Source organism: Misgurnus anguillicaudatus, chromosome 18, assembly GCF_027580225.2.
Source record: "Misgurnus anguillicaudatus chromosome 18, ASM2758022v2, whole genome shotgun sequence".
Taxonomy (NCBI): domain Eukaryota; kingdom Metazoa; phylum Chordata; class Actinopteri; order Cypriniformes; family Cobitidae; genus Misgurnus; species Misgurnus anguillicaudatus.
Window position 1 is genome coordinate 8312244 of NC_073354.2, and position 15944 is coordinate 8328187.

The window sequence follows — 15944 nt, forward strand, 5'->3', positions numbered from 1 at the left end:
TATTTGTGTTTCCAACTATGGAGGCTCAGAAAGCTCTCGGATTTCATAAAAATTATCTTCCTTTGTGTTCTGAAGATGAACAAACATCTTACAGGTGTGGAGCAACGTGTGACAAAAAATTTAATTCTGTATTTACCGTATTTTTCGGTCTATAAGCCGTGTTTTTTTCTAGATTTTTTAATATTACTGTATTGTGTCATGTTAATGAAAACTGAAAAGTGCTCAGTTTTCCACATGTACTTAAAATTAATGTTACGGATTGCAGACAGCCACAGAACCATTCAATTATTGTACTCATTCAGTAAGAAATATTCAATTAAATTTTATTTATATAGCGCTTTTCACAATACTTAATTGTTTCAGAGCAGCTTTACATTAACAGAAGCAGTAAAAGCACAGAAAAACGACAGATAGCACAACATAATACACGATAGCATAAGCAGACAAATTTGCTGGGGCTATGACTCGACATTATAAGCGAGCGTATTACTAATGTAACGTCTAGAAGAGGAAGCTAAGTTAAGCCCAAGAAGGCTGCCTAGGAGAAAAAAAAACCCCTGGGCTGTTTAGCCGAGGAAATAAAAAAAAGTCCTAGGAGGGAAAAACCCTTGGGAGATATATATGTATATACACACATATAAACGGATAAGGAGATTAAGCGGAGATTAAGCGGGTTCTGCCGGTGATCGTTGGTCAGGCATCAGCTGGGCATCACGTTGATATAATGTATTTATTGAAATAAATCACATCCTGTTGTTTCTATAGAACCACACATTACACATTATTGTGTAATCTGATTAATTGTGTAGTTGCGCTGTTTCAGTGCTCTGATTAAAAGCCAAAACAGAAATCAATGTGATCTCAATCTTGTGTTGCTGTATTTCATCTATAATATTCAACAGCAGGTCAGATTCGAGTGTATTCATCCAGACATCATTACAGATACTGCACTGAATGTTTGACATCTCATTTATTTACCAGGACATCATGGGGAATGTGATCAATTTGCTATTTTAAGGAAATGGTGCTTGTACAAAATAAAGCACAGAAGATGAAAATAATGGTGTGAGGAAAAAACTAGGAAACTGAATTAAAAACGTGAGCCAGCGGTACCGAACTGTACTCTTAATGACTTTCCTCTGGTGGCTCTACAGTAAAATTAATCTGCAGTAAAATAACAGCTAGAGATTCAGCCCACGGGATGGAAATACACTGAGGTTTACCTTTAACCATCAGTGAAACATAATCTAGTTCATATTCAAACAAAATCTCAAAATAAACACCTTTGCTAAAGTATTTTCCTGTAGAAAAATTCACACGGGTCTCCAAAAAAGTTTCATATGAGAAGAACAACAACTCAAAGATGCTCTGATTTACCAAAATCCCAAAATCTGAAAGGAAAATATAATAATCATCTCCCCAAAAATACTGGAACAAACACAGCACAGACCTTCTTGAACAGGTGTATAGAGAAAATCTCTGATAAAGTCACAATTCAAAACTCACACAAATCAAATCAAGGCTCGGGTGCTTTACTCAATCAATTCTCTTGCCATCTTTAAATGGAAAAAATCTAAGTGTTTGGCTTGACGTACAGCTGATGATGTTTACCCCCTCTCTCTCTTTTCCCTTTCAATGTGCAAACCTACAACAAAGATAAACTATGCTTCGAAACATAATAGTTATAAATGTGAAATACGCACGAGCTGTGCAAGAGCCAGTAAACAAGGTTTAAGAGGAAAGTAAGCGACAGACAGAGAGAAAGAGAGAGAGAAAATGTGAATTTAAACAGAGCACTCGGCCAGACTGGCACCAATCTAAATGTAATTGTGTAAATTCAGCCGTTCCACTCAGTTCTCCCTGTCCGAGTCGAGATAAGCGTGTGATTGGCTGGAAGGAGATGAAAAAAGCCGAGCGTTCCATCTAAAGCCGACCTGGAAAATGGCTTTTGCCAAAATAAAAAAATATATGAAAGTTCAAATGCGACTGATGGGGAGAGGGGTTCCTGTTTGAATCTCAATCATTGAGCGAGCGAGCGAGCGGCCGCTCTACTGTGCCGTCACCGGGGACACAGAGAAGCTGTTGGGTAAATGAAACACAGAAAACCTCTTTTCCGACTCTCTCCGCCCGTTGCTCCGTGCCTCCCCATACGAGCCGTATATCTGCCATCGCAGAGTCTCGCCACGTTTAATACGGATGCCATGGCAACCCGTGGAGAGAATCGCATCGCAGTGCTCAAATGAAGGCACGGTGCTCTTACACACAGACCGGATGAGTGTTTGCTCTTGTGCTCGTTCAATTTTTATAAGAAAGCAGGTATACTGTGCGTGGTTTCCGGAATAATCAGCATATATACATGCAATGCTCAACACACACACACAAAGCCTGTAAAAGTGTGAGTGGCACCGATGACAGCAACTTCGCACAATCTCTTGTTTACTTTATTTTCCAATTAAATTTCTGAAGAAGCTCCGGGCAATTATTTATGTGCAAATACAACTCGCAGAGGGAGAAAAAAACACTTTGGACTGATGGTGGGCTACAGTAGGAAATAGAGGATGTTGGTGCTTGTGGCTCTTTCAAAAACTGGAGTTGAACCTGAACCTCCATCTGCTTCAGGGGAGCCCGGAGGCTGTGTTTGGTCCCTTCTGGTATGTTTGTGTTTAGATATAAGCAGGTGTGCACAACTGAGCAGGACTGGTTAAACAAGACCAATATAAGGTGGCAGATTTTTGTGGCCCACCAATGACAAACATTCAGTTCCTGCTCAAATCACACAACTGATTTAATAAAGACTGCCGTGTCAGGCGGTCAAACAAACTGGAATAAATGGAAGTACCAAAGTGGCACATTACAGATTTAAGCCATGTTCACACTGACGGCGGTTGACAGACACAGTAAGCAGAAGTCAAGAAGTTAAAGGTCACCTAATATGAGAAATTCACTATTATGTTGTTTGAACATAAGTGTGTGTCGCCCTGTAATTATAAAAATATCCCCACTTTTTTATAAGAACATGCTGTTGGGATGTCACTTTGTGTAGGCTCCGCCCACAACTGACCAATGACCACAGTTAGGTCCATCATTTTTATTTTAAATCATCTTCACTTAATTCACTACCAAATGTTTATTTAAAAAAATAAGGTAATTGTCTAATTAAAAATTATTTTCAGTGTAGACAACAGTAAACGTGGAGGAAAGCAGCAGCTCATTTGCATTTAAAGACACACAAAAACAGCACTTTTCATGCACACCCCAAAATGGGCCTTTCAACATGGTATCATACACTCACCTAAAGGATTATTAGGAACACCATACTAATACTGTGTTGCCTTAATTCTACGTGACATTGATTCAACAAGGTGCTAAAAGCATTCTTTAAAAATGTTGGCTCATATTGATAGGATAGCATCTTGCAGTTGATCTAGTGCATGAAGCTCCCGTTCCACCACATCCCAAAGATGCTCTATTGGGTTGAGATCTGGTCACTGTGTGGGCCATTTTAGTACAGTGAACTCATTGTCATGTTCAAGAAACCAATTTGAAATGATTCGAGCTTTGTGACATGGTGCATTATCCTGAAGTAGCCATCAGAGGATGAGTACATGGTGGTCATAAAGGGATGGACATGGTCAGAAACAATGCTCAGGTAGGCCGTGGCATTTAAACAATGCCGAATTGGCACTAAGGGGCTTGAAGTGTGCCAAGACAACATCCCCCACACCATTACACCACCACCACCAGCCTGCACAGTGGTAACAAGGCATGATGGATCCATGTTCTCATTCTGTTTACGCCAAATTTTGACTCTACCATCAGAATGTCTAACAGAAATCGAGACTCATCAGACCAGGCGACATTTTTCCAGTCTTCAACTGTTTAATTTTGGTGAGCTCGTGCAAATTGTAGCCTCTTTTTCCTATTTGTAGTGCAGATGAGTGGTACCCGGTGGGGTCTTCTGCTGTTGTAGCCCATCCGCCTCAAGGTTGTGCGTGTTGTGGCTTCACAAATGCTTTGCTGCATACCTCGGTTGTAACGAGGGGTTATTACAGTCAAAGTTGCTCTTCTATTAGCTTGAATCAGTCGGCCCATTCTCCTCTGACCTCTAGCATCAACAAGGCATTTTCACCCACAGGACTGCCGCATACTGGATGTTTTTACCTTTTCACACCATTCTTTGTAAACCCTAGAAATGGTTGTGTGTGAAAATCCCAGTAACTGAGCAGATTGTGAAATACTCCGACTGGCCCGTCTGGCACCAACAACCATGCCACGCTCAAAATTGCTTAAATCATTGAACTGGTGTTCCTAATAATCCTTTAGGTGAGTGTAAATTATCTATAGGGTATTTAGACCTAAACCTTCACAGGTACATTCTGGGGACACCTGAGACTACTATTATATTTGGAAAAAATGTCATATTAGGTGACCTTTAAGTTTCTGTAAACGAGGAGTGGACACTTTGATAATAAAGTAACTACAACTAAAATGAATGACTGTCAATGTGATATCAACTTCACAGAGATACAAACTCACTCGCACAGGGTAAAATGCTCATAAAGAATAAAAGAGCAGCAGAAAAAAATATTTATGTTTTGACAAACCTGCACATTTGGTCCTGGTGATGAGAGCAGGTCCAGGCTGGCCGGTTCCTCCCTCTCCCGGGCGCGTCAGTAACACTCGGATCTCATACTCCGTGTCCGGGTCGAGGTGCCAGAGTTTATAATTGGGCGAGTTGACAGCGTGAGTCTCTGTCCAGCTCCCAGATGTCATCCTGTACTCCACCTCTTTCAAAATGATGGGACCATCTCCAAATATTGAGTTGGCATTTAACTGGATGAGCAGGTATGTTGGGCCGACAGCAAGAAGCTGCGGTGGGGCGATGGGTCTCGGGGGCTCTAGAGACACAAAGATAAATCTATACATTAACTGTTTCATGAAGAAAGCCTTATGCGACTACTTTTATTGATATTTGCACTTTATTATATGCAATTCCAATCTCTTGGATTTTAAATAATAAAATGTCCATATACCAAAAGAGAGCAATCAGAAGTTAACTGAAATCAATTTGTAAATATTACAGCATGTTTACATAGTTAATCAAACTCTTTCATTACACAGAAGTAAGAAAAACACTTTGTTTAGTGACACAGTATTTTAAGAAACAGGTACAACCGAATGTGAATAATAATGTGATTTAATCCGCAGTACTGCACTGCAGACGAACACATAAGCCATACACTATTACGACACCCGAGACAATCCAGATGATCCATCAGGAAGGTCTCATGTCTGTGACGGCACCTCTTAGCTGTACATAAAACAAGCTATAATCTATTTTTTACTTTAAGGGAAAAGCGGAAAGAATTATGCCGTCTTTAGTCGCTCGACTTAGTGGAACGCAAGAAATCTTCTAGAGCTGTGAATCGGCTCATATAATTTTCACATGAAGAGTTTAGAGATTTTGGACATTAAAAGAAACGCTGTTGAGGACTCTGTGATGTTGAATAAATCATCCAGGATGGAGAAACACACAGAGGAACCTTTAAAACAAGTGCTAAAGCATATACTGACAAATACACTTGTCTGGGTGACATTTAAAGTCATCATGTAACAGCTATTACAACCGCATTTAATTCAATCGTTAAAGAGCACCTATTTTCTGATTCACGATTTTACACATTCTTTGTTGTTTAAGTGTGTTAGTACATGTTAAGGATATGCAAAGGTACAAATCACAACGTAAACGATGATGCGAGCTATCTTCTCCAACTTAAATCTCTTTTCTCGGACTACAACAAACGGATTGTAGGCAACACGGATTGAAGGCAACAGTTTATTTCTGTTTTAAAAGCTCTCTCTCTCTCCAGATGGCTCTTGAACCCTCGATTTGTTTCGGCTAATTAACCGGCTCAGATGAAGCTCAGCATTAGCACATTACACCCATTACATAAATGCACAAATATTCAAAAACCTTTATGAAAATGCTAAGAGTATACATTTCTAAAACAAACAATGTGAAGAGTATTCATAATGTACACTATTATTCCCAAACGTAGGGTCAGTCTCTCATTCATTATTTTATTAAAGAGCACCTATTGTCCGATTCAAGTTTTTACATTTCCTTTGGTGTGTAAGTGTGTATTTGTACATGTTAACGATTTGCAAAAGGTTTATAAATTATAAAACGGGCAGTTTTGGTTCTTCATTCTGATTGGTTGAAACGCGTTCTAAGCCGTGATAAAATACCCCGGTAAACCCACGGTTCAGATCGCAGTACATAAGTATTACTGCGCCACTGTTGCTGCGTACTGATTTATGAAAATAAACACCACAATCTTTAATCATATTTTCATTGTGTCTTTGCTGTGTCTGTGTTGGTTGTGAACTGCGCTCTGTTTCAGTCACACTTGATTCTGAGGAACTACTTTCTTTGGCGGAAGAGTAATATTTGTACTAACATAATTACAACTTATTTGTGTTTTATTTTATGAAACCCTGCTATGCATTTGAAGTAATTTATAAACGCAATAAGCCCCATGAAGCAGTGGTGTTACAGTGCATTATATAACAGCTAAGGGGGTTTTAGTCGTGTCTAACAAAAATGCACTGGTAACCCACTGCTTCTTGGGGCTTATTGCTTTAGTAAACGATGATGCGAGTTATCGTCTCCAGCGTAAATCTCATTTCTTGGACAACAAACACATGGATTGTAGGCAACAGTTTACTTCCTGGGATTGGTGACGTAGTAAAGACCGACATTATCACAATTCCTCCCGCTTCGAGTCACAGCCTGTAAGTTAACTCCTTAAATTTTATTTTGTGGATGTTCATGTGGTATGTTTAGTTTCTGGACAAATTAGTTTAATGTTTTCCGATCGTAAAGTTGGCGAGTGCACTTTACACACAACGAGTGCACGTGGAGAGGAATTATCTGAAATGCTTTTGACAACAGATAATTATTACAGCAATGTTTCCTGCGTTGAAATTGTTTGCAGATCCAACATCATGATTGTGTTCGCTCTGACAAACACAAAATGTGACTTAAAATGTACAATGCAAAAAACGAATGACTCTTTTGAATTGATTTGTTTAAATGAACTGCAAGTCAACCAGTGACTCAGTCTGAGCTCAGTGAATCAAGCAGAGATTAGTGAAACGGAGGACATGAAAACTTTTTCCTGCACTTAGTAAGGTTTATAAATAAGATTTAGCCCAAATAATCCAAATTGTCGAGTTAATGCTTGTCTACAAAATCCTTTAGTTTTGACTGGCATAAGGAAATGCATAAATATCAAAGCAATATTTGATGAAAATATATTTTTGTCAATTATACCACAGGTCTTTTGAATGCTGTATGCTGATTGGCTGAGAAATGTTCAGTGAGTATGCATTAATTTCTGATAACTGCACACCTAACTTGTTAAATGTCTTAAAATAGGCACCAGAGCAATGTTTGTGGTATCCATGGTATAAGAGGAATAATTGACTCCGGTCCTTTGAATTATTCGAAAATAATGCACACCCGCAGTGTAATGGCACTCTGCTTCGCGCCGTGCCGCGTTGCACCTTGGGTGTGCATTATTTTCTTATAATCCAATGGCCCGTCGTCAATTATTCCTTACATATATTATTATATAAAACTATAATTATTAGATCAAGCAAAGGATTAGGATCCTAACAGAACCGTTTATTTTATTAAGCAATGAAGGCAGTAAAAATACTTTTCATTGCTAAAATGGGACAAAAGGAGGACAGCAAGAGTGCCAGATGATGTTTATGATTATGTACATCATCAGCTATCACCAAAGACTGCAGAACAATGCAAAAGGAACTGTAAATGAAAATCTTATTTGATTTTAAACAACTTTTGTGTCTGTTAACACATTAGCTGCTATGTTATATTTCATTCATTTACTAAAATAAAAGTTAATAACTGTAATTTTCTCCAATCATCTAATTATTAACGCACTTAAATTAAGTTGATTGTAAAGTGTTTGGTTGAGCCGCAAATGTTCGCATGTGATCAGGATGGCACCACCTCATTTCGAGCCAGGAAAAACCCTGTGTACCTCACATACTCCTATATTATAGTATAGCTATATCGCATTGGACACATTGGAGTTGTTCTGCCCGTGTTATTCACAGCATGCTGATGTACGACCATAATGAGGCGTACAAACCAAACGTGAATTTGCACGAGTAGATTACATACAAAGTCAATGCAAAGAGGCGAATAGATGCAAACTCGTGCAGAGCGATGTAAATTGCGAATTGGGCAGTGAAAATATTCAACAATATTGCATGACGTGAAGTTAAATCCTGTGATTAATCTTGATGCTTCGTATTTGGTGTGTACACATCATAACAGCAGGACTGTGATAAACAAAGAAAATAAATCCCTGTTGTGCATGTTACTACTTTCTCCTGGCACAGATTCAGGGTCTGCTAGTACTGCTGTAGTTTAAAAGTTGTGTTTGTGCCTCATGTAAAAAATGTCATGTAAGAACATACAACATGGACTTAAAGAAAAAAATGTCCACTGATGAAATCAATAACTTTGTATGGTTACTGTGGCGCAGTGGCACTATTGAACATCATGTTTACAATCAGATTTAAGGACCAGAACAAAGTGTTGTACATGCATGTTATACTCCCAATCATTTAGCACAGTGAACCCTATCTGTTTATTAAGGAGCTGGTTTTGAATTCTCAAAATAAAGGTGACTGTGTTCCAGTAAGTGACCAGCGGTGTAATCTGGTTTGTGTCCTAATGGAAGGAAGGAATGAGAGTTAATTCATTTATATTGTGTTTCTGAAGGGAAGTTGGTGTTATTCCTCTGCAATCAGATCCTACTTGTTTTAATGCTGCAATCAGATTCCAGCGTGTGTTGTGTTGCATGTAACACTTCAAACAGAAACACTGTAATCTAATCACACTGACACTAAAAGCTCCCTCTCTCTCTCTCTCTCTCTCTCTCTCTTATCCCACAAAATAAAAACCATATAACACTATTATAGTGATACTATTGTACTGTGATGATAATGGCGCATTGTGCGCTTATAATTAAAGTCAGTCTCTCTTTCTTCATACAACGCAAGCTGCACATTTATCAGGCACTGCTGCTTCTCAACTAGCTTTGTTAAAAGCAAGGCAGCGTTGCCAGGTCCTCTGCCTTTCGAATTGGGCTAAGTTTCTGCAGGTTTAATGTTTTCTGCAGGTTATAGATTGAAGGATTTGGTTTATTAGTTGTTGGTATTTGGGCTGTGAATAGTCATTGGGATGAGTTTTTTTTACGCAAATCTGGCAACCCTGACAAGACAATGACGGAAGCAAAAGAACGCTGGTTATTGAGGGTTTCATATTTCTTTATATTCACACATCTTTTAATATGAGTGAGTTTGTATTTGTTTAATTGTTGTTTGGTTTTTACAAAAATAGTAAAGGGGGAAATTCAGGTTTTTATTACTGTAACAACGTATGTATGTCACTTTTATATTATATGGATTATTTATTTCGTTAATGATGAATAATGTTTATTCTCATTAAGGTCTTAAGTTGAAGATTAAAATGAGTTTATTGGTCTGTGACAAAATGTCCTCACCTGCACATTTAAACATGACATTTAAAGATGTTTCACTATTTAAAAGCTGCACAAACTTTTATTTAAAGCTTAAAAATATCAAAAAGATTATATTAGTTAAACTCTGTAGTAGTGTGTGGCTTTTGTACTTTTAAAAGTACATTTCTACATGTAAATGCCCTAATTTAGTGCCTTATTTAGCTTTAATAAGTGAAAAATCTAATTGAGTAAATATTTATGTTTTTATTCGATTAGTCAATTATTCGCAAAGTAATCGCCGATTAATCGATTACAAAAATAGTCGCTAGTTGCAGACCCAAGACCGACCCAACCCAACTGCATTTTCTTTGAAACACTTAAGTAAAGGGCTACAACCCCTCCCACGAGGGGAAAAAATCTGGGTCACATTTTCGCCGCTTGCGACGGTTAAACCATAGATGAATGTACATTTAGGAGGATCTCTTGATAGAATTGCAAAATGCATAAAATACATAACTATGTTTTCAGTGTGTAAAGAGCTTACATAATAAACATATGTTTTATTATCTTAGAATGAGACATTTTTATACACCCCAGGTCCCCCTTACGTGGAAGTCACCATCATGTTTCTATAGCCTTAAACAGACAAACTGTTCTACAGAGCCCGTTTTGTCACTGCATTATCTCAGACCATGACGTTTTTGTCTTATGGCGGCTACCGTTAGCCTGGCTCCGCCCTCCTCTGTGCTTCCGCTTAATTTTCATTTCACTTCAGTACTACGTCTGGGACTGTTGTGTAGAATTTTGTTTTCTCCTGCAAAAATCTGCAGGTCCAATCAGCGAACAGAGGGGGGTGGCTAAGAACGATGACGTTGAAGTCATGCGTCAGTTTGAGTTTTAGTTCTGTAATGGCAGCGGAGAAAGACGTGAGAAAAGCTATTCGGTCCGTTGTTGCAAAACTGCCGAATATACCGAAGTTAAAGCCGGAGCAAGAACAATGTTTGCTACGTTTTGTTGGTCTGATCATTCGGACTTGTTATTTTCGGCCGGTTTCAGCCCATGATATACGTCACGACCACACGTTAGCGATTGGCTGGAAGATTCTGAGTGACTCTGGGCAGATCCAATAGTTTAAAACTTCAACAGAGGACCCTCCTTAACGGAAGTAACGCTTTGCAATGGAGCGTGGCCAGACTCTCTGTACAAATGAAATGAATGTACAAGAGTTTGGTTGGACCAGGCTAGGCTACCGTAGCTTTACTATGCATTTAAAAACCGTTGGTTGCAATTCACAGTCTTACCATAAGATGCCGCTAAAACTTCCTGATTGCATCTTGAAGATCTCAAGCTGCAGCAAAAGTTGTTTTTCGCAGAAGTATAAATAAAATCTGACATGTGGCCTACGGCATTGGTCCGACGCAGACGTATAAATCACACATAAGCGGTATCGATGTGTGCACAGCCTGCAGCCTGGCATGTGCCACACAGATCCAGACTGACCATCAGGAGCACCAGGAGGAATCCCGGTGGCCTGGCAACCCCCTTGCTTTCTGCTCTGTTTATTTTCATTTATTTATTTATTATAACTTTATATTATTTCCTGCCCTATGCTGATCCACACGAGTGATTTGGGTCATGCAGTGGAAAGTGTTTCATGATGAATGCATGATTCTCTGTGTGTGAGGTTACACACATGTGCTTTCCAAAAATGCACTTCACATGATGGCATGAGTACACACTAAAGATTTTGAGTTGGTTTCTGTTTATGTAGTGCTGAAATGTCAATCCCTCATTAGTACAACTTCATTACAACCTATAACTTTCGGAGAAATTTTGAAAATATTTCTTATTTTCCTGATTATAATTCAGGTCCCAGGTTCACTACTCTTAGCCAACAGTGGAGGCCACAAATATCAGCCTGAGGCATTCGTCAAAGTTTAAGACCCAAACCTGCTCGGGTCTTGGGTCATACCTTGGGTTTTTAGATCCAAGTAGACCTGTATAGACCTTTACTATAAAGTATATCCAGGGTTTCCCACAGCACTTTGCAGTTCGGACGGCCCGCCTAAGCTGGGAAACCTTACCGCCTTAACTAGGTTGTCCAAAAAATTAAAAAAAAATTGCAGCGTAAAAGGCCGTCAAGTGCATCTTGGAGAATAGCGCGGACGCGCTTCACACTGCGAGCGTGCACGCCCGTCACACGGCCAAAATGAGAGACGTGGTCCGTCACTGTACCAGTTGATAAAACGCGTGTCTATAGACTAATGTTTTTGTATTAGTCTATAGTTCTTGCAAATTTAAAGTAAGTTAGCTGGTGATTTTGTTGTTTGAGCAACCTGCTAGCTAGGTTTCACGAGCCTGTTGATTAGATATAATTGTTGAGCGCTCTTGCTCACGTTATTTATGTGCATTATTTTCATGCTACAATAGTTACACTCCTTTAAGGTAATGTAATTAAAAGTGGGAAATTATCAGTTTTTACAATCTTCGCGCTATCTATCATCGTTCGCCAGACGTTCTACAACATCTGCTTCAGTTTGTGTTTATTAACCCTTTAGTTTCACTTCATCACGCAGCTATTTCCATTAGAGGTATCTGTTAAAAACATTTAATTCATTAAAAATCTAGTATGTGGTCATTTTCATAGTTTCTTCAAAATTAAGTTTTATTTGAATGTTTTTAATAAAAATATTTTCATTTTCATCATGACGCAAACGCCCCGCCCCTTTGATTGCCGCCCCCCAGCCCCAGACACCACCACAACTAACTAGTTTTCTGCGGGAAACCCTGATATATATGTCACGGCATCTAAACAAATTACGAGGAGTTATATTACATTATGGCACATGACCAAAATTCTTTGGCACTACTATAATACCTTGGACTTGTTAGTTCAATAAATTGTAAAACAATCAAATTAAAAAAAAAAATTTTTTTTTAATTTAATTGCATTTCTCAAAGTTTTTAGGAAAACATGTAGAGTTTCCAACATTCACTGCGGAGGAAACAATCATTACTATTACACAGTCATGTATTCCTAAATAGTGCAAAAATTTTATCAGCCTGACAGTGTCTGTTGTCTTGTTGGTGAATGCTATGCAGTAAAAAAAGTGTTTGATGGGATTAAACCAGCACATAACACACAGCGCTACATCTGCCTTTTATCACTAATGAAGTGGCTCAGGGACTGAAGTCACATCAAATATGCATTAATGTGTACGGCTGCATTTCATTAAAAAAATACAAGCGTTTGAGAGCACACGGCAAACACAGAGCCCTGTTTGTTTGTGCTTTTACCTGCAGACAAACGACATTCATCTCAATTCATTATAGTGACTGACATGTTCACCCACATAAGAGATTCACTATAGAAAGCTTTAACTGCTTTAAACATATGAATGAATGAATGAATGAATGAAGCTGTATTCATACATTAGCTGAAACTTTAACTTTACTGCTCTGATGCTCAGTTGGTTGACACGGCCCAGTAAGAGTTATTAGACATTTTACCGGTTTGTATTTATACGGATACAGAAATTAAAAATTAATATCATTATGTTAGGAGATTTTAATTATGATCATGTTATTGAGAGCGAGAGAGAGAGAGAGAGAGGGAGAGAGAGGCGTGAATCTCTTGTTGTCAGGTGTCACTGGCAGTTTCATGCAGGTCATCCATCACGTCAGACTGACATGAGTGTAAGATAGCAATGTGCCCTGCTGTTACCCTCAAGTCCTGTCTCTCATCTGTCTCTCTCAGACACACACACACGCACACGCACACACACACACAGTGTAATTATTTACTCTCTTATGCAGTGGAACATATAAAGTACAATTACAATAAGGAGCGTGTGATGCGCTGCTTTGTCATGCTGGTGAATGATCTCAGCTTCAGTCCAGCTCGCCGAAATTTCTTGACGTGAATGTTAATCTGCGTTTATATCGCTGTGTCAAAAAACTGAACCATAACTTCTTGTTGCAATGACACGGCTCACTACGGCACGCCCCTTACAGCATTGTTTCTGCCTCTTCTTCACACAGAATGCTTTCCGTGAATGATACGACAATGTTACTAGGGGCCCTATTTTAACGATCTAAGCGCATTGTCTAAAGCGCACAGCGCAACGTCTAAATGGGCGTGTCCAAATCCACTTTTGCTAATTTAACGACAGGAAAAATGGTTTGTGCGCCGAGCGCATGCTCGAAAAGGGTTGGTACAATTTTTTATATGAGAAATGGGAGTATTTTGGGCGTAACGTGCAATAAACCAATGAGAGTCTCAGCTCTCATCCCATTTAAAAGCCTGTTGCGCTGGCGCTATGTCTAATCCCTATTTAGATGACGGACTTTGTAAACTGAAAAACTAAGCGGAGGAAGAGGATCCTCAGTTTAAGATTAATGTTAAATAATTGTGTTGTTTTTCACTTATTGAAATTGTTATTTTTTGGATTAAAACCTTTAAAACCCGTTTTCTTTTAGTCATGGAAGGAAAAAAGCAGGCTTATAATTGCTTTAAATGTATGGCTATCCAATATCATCAAAAAATAATTTACAACCATGTAAGAAAAGGTTTGTACTCTAAAAATACTTTATTTGTAACAAACAGGAGATAAAGAATTTAGCACTTGGACAGCGTCACAAGATTTTTTAAGCATTAGTTACTTAAAAATGTTTCTCATCTCACCATATCCACAGAGTCATCATATACAATAAATCTGTGGGGTAGCATTTAAAAAAACTTTTAAAAACAGATGCATTTGTTTAAAGCAAAACATTTATTTACTTACCAGGCTGCAGGTGAAGCAGCTCTTTATGCCTTCTAACGTCTCATAATTAGTCCTCATTTATGTCAAAGAGACTCAATAATAATCTTTTACATTCAATCCTTTAATCTTTCATATTTAAAAAGCATTTTTGTGCTGCTGCGCATTCATGTATGTGTTAAGCAAACCCGCGTTGTCGTCCCGTTTAGGCGCATATTACTAATGCGCTCTTTAAATAACAAAAAAATATATTGCGCCTATTATAGTTGCCAACTATTTTAGTTGCCTCAAAATAGCAACGCGCCAACAATGCGCCTGAACACACCTCGTTTTCAGACCAGAACGCCCATGGGTGCAAAAGGGGGCGCAAATGCATTTGCTATTTAAACAATTGGGTCGTTTCATTTTTTTTTGTGTGTTCGTTCTCTCTTCAGGAAGTATCAGATAAACTCACTTGATCAAACTTTTATGATTCTTTTAAGAGTCGAGATCAGTTACAGTACTGGAGTCGGGAGTCTTTATCTCTCTTCTTTTAACTCTGATCCTTCACTCGCTCTCTGTCTCGCATATTTACCAACAATCACCGTGGAATGAATTTAACCATGGTAAAATGTAGTAAAACTAAGTGTTATTTAACTTTTTACCAATGAATCTTCAAATGAATTAATCTTTTTAGTAGATCTCTTACTCACAGAAAGCAAATATAAATATACAGTATGAAGAGTTTGGTTCCAAAACGTGATAATTTATATATATATATATATATATATATATATATATATATATATATATATATATATATATATATATATATATATATATATATATATATATATATATATATATATATAAATTATATATATGGGTGATTCTCACGAAACCATTGAAACACCACGGCACTAATGATTTTAGCTTTAAAATGTGTAATATAGTAACATTAAAAGCATCAGAATTAACACAATACTGTGTTCTACCTTGCACAATGTGTGATTTCAACATAAGAATTTATAATTGGAAATTTTATCTCATTTTCTGCTGAAATTCTCATTACCACAATGTGTCCGGCTATGTTTGAATATGCCTTATGTTGTAATTTAATCAAATTAACACAAAAATATTAAGAAAAAAAATAAATGAATGTTTTGCTAGACTACTTTAGATGACAGAAAAAATATTTACTGAATATTCATGTATAATAATAATGAAGAAAAATTAGGAAAATGATGTGTCCATGCCTGATGTTCTCATCCTCCGCAACACTTTTTGAGAACAGTTTAAGCACACATACAGAATTTTAATAAAGTTTGATTTTGAGTGACCAAGCACATGGACCAGTTACTTCAAGATGGCTACCAGGTAAGATCATTTTTTTACAGTTAATTTGAAATACTGTCTTGTCAGAATGCTTACACGACATTTTGATTATCATTACCGCAACAGATGCTTATTAAATGTTAATTTAATTAATAGAAGCATAATACTTTGATTTTAAATGCATGTGCAGAATCTCCAAATTATGTTCTTTCAGGTTTGTCATGTCATTTTGAAAATATGTCAGTGTTGATGTTTTCTGACTGTTGCGGTAAAGAGATTTTTTAGGACTAATTTTTTAAATTAT

At 37.8% G+C, this 15944-nt stretch overlaps 1 protein-coding gene across 16 annotated transcripts in view; it reads right to left on the minus strand.

Moving 5' to 3' along the window:
- Window positions 1-15944, minus strand: part of ptprk (protein tyrosine phosphatase receptor type K) — a 259761-nt gene that overhangs the window by 139086 nt on the left and 104731 nt on the right. For all 16 annotated transcript variants that reach the window (XM_073855763.1, XM_073855764.1, XM_073855768.1 and 13 more), the window contains one exon: window positions 4605-4898. In XM_073855763.1, coding sequence (XP_073711864.1) covers window positions 4605-4898 — 294 coding nt within the window. The remainder of the gene's footprint in view (window positions 1-4604; window positions 4899-15944) is intronic.